Source organism: Cyprinodon variegatus, unplaced genomic scaffold (assembly GCF_000732505.1).
Source record: "Cyprinodon variegatus isolate N-32 unplaced genomic scaffold, C_variegatus-1.0 Scaffold94, whole genome shotgun sequence".
In the NCBI taxonomy this organism is placed as follows: domain Eukaryota; kingdom Metazoa; phylum Chordata; class Actinopteri; order Cyprinodontiformes; family Cyprinodontidae; genus Cyprinodon; species Cyprinodon variegatus.
The window spans coordinates 1,599,354-1,600,727 of NW_015150547.1; the positions used below are offsets into that span (position 1 = coordinate 1,599,354).

At 43.7% G+C, this 1,374-nt stretch overlaps 1 protein-coding gene across 1 annotated transcript in view; it reads left to right on the forward strand.

Moving 5' to 3' along the window:
* Nucleotides 1-990, forward strand: part of LOC107084187 (clustered mitochondria protein homolog) — an 18,017-nt gene extending 17,027 nt beyond the window's left edge. Inside the window, exon 13 of the mRNA XM_015373897.1 lies at nt 801-990. Coding sequence (XP_015229383.1) covers nt 801-990 — 190 coding nt within the window. The remainder of the gene's footprint in view (nt 1-800) is intronic.
* Nucleotides 991-1,374: the final 384 nt, after the last annotated feature.

A 1,374-nucleotide genomic window follows, 5' to 3' on the forward strand; every position in this document is an offset into this window, starting at 1 on the left:
CCCTGGAGGTTTTATTCCCCTGAAATTATCTGCTGTGATGTTACAGGGCCAACAATAAACAGTTTGAATCCAGCGATTCATCAGAAATCTGTCTAGAAATCCGATGACACAGGTAGAGTTCTGATTGCCAAGCCTGGTTGGCTGGTAGAGAGATGGCATGTAGTGTGGGTAAAATGCTGCAAAACCCAAAGCTTTGACAATCATGTGATTATTCGGTTTGCTTTTTTGTTTTTTTGTTGTTGTTTTTTTACAGTGTCCTGTCTGGCAATGTGGCAATAAGAATAATTGTCTTGATTTCCAAAAAAGAGCCCAACAGATTTTGCTTTCACAAGTGGAGCAGTACGCCATAGTGTTCCGCTTGATTTATGCATATAAATTGCTTTATTATGATTATGCAGGGAGCATTACAGATTATATGGACACTGCAGTGTAAGTAGAACAGGTAAGGAAAAACAGGAAAAACGAGAAAAGATGAAAGAAAAATGAGATAAAAGGGAGACAATGATAAAACATCTTCAGTCTGCTTAATCACCTGCAAAGAGAGATGTAAAAAGAACAGCACAACCAACGGATATATTATAAGAGATAAAATCAAGTAGCACCTTGATACTATCGCTGAAGTAAAAGTAATATTATTTGATCTGACATGTATTTTGTGGTAGTTGCAGATAAGAATATGGGCTTCTGTATGGAAGTGGATCTCTAAGTACCTGGAAACAAGCACCTGTAGTTGTTTGTAAGAGCGCATTTGTGCATGTAAAATTTATCCAAAGGAAAAATGCTCAATAGTGGTTGTGAAGAGCCAAAGACCCGCCCCCTCAGAGCACTGAGGTGAGCACTGGAGGACCCAAAACCCCACACGCCCAAAGGGACCCCCAGAGCAAAGGCACCCAGGAGGGGCCAACCCAGGAAATCCACGCCCCCACCAAGAGAAGAGGAGAGCCAGCCCTGAGGAAGTCCCCCAGCCACCACAATGCCGAAGGCCCATGAGCCGCGGAGATGAACCCGTGGGCTCCGCCGGCAGCCAGCCACCCCGAAGTGGAACCGGCCATGGGCCCCGGGAACACCAGGCCAAAAAATGACAGTTTTCATCAGAAAACAATAAGTCGTTCAACCCTTATACCCATACTATCTATGTACATTCCAAAAGAGTTTCCAAGTTTGAAGACGTTTCACCTCCCATCCAGGAAGAATTTTCATTTCAAAATGTCAGAAATATTGTTGAGTTCCAAGCTTTATAGAGCTTAGAAAACATGCACATTGAACAGGAAGAACAGCTCCGCCTGTTAGGATGCAATACCCAATACTGGTCTATGCCTCTGAAAGGGAAGTTGTTAGGGGCATGTTGGCCTGGCTGACCAGGAAAGATGTCCT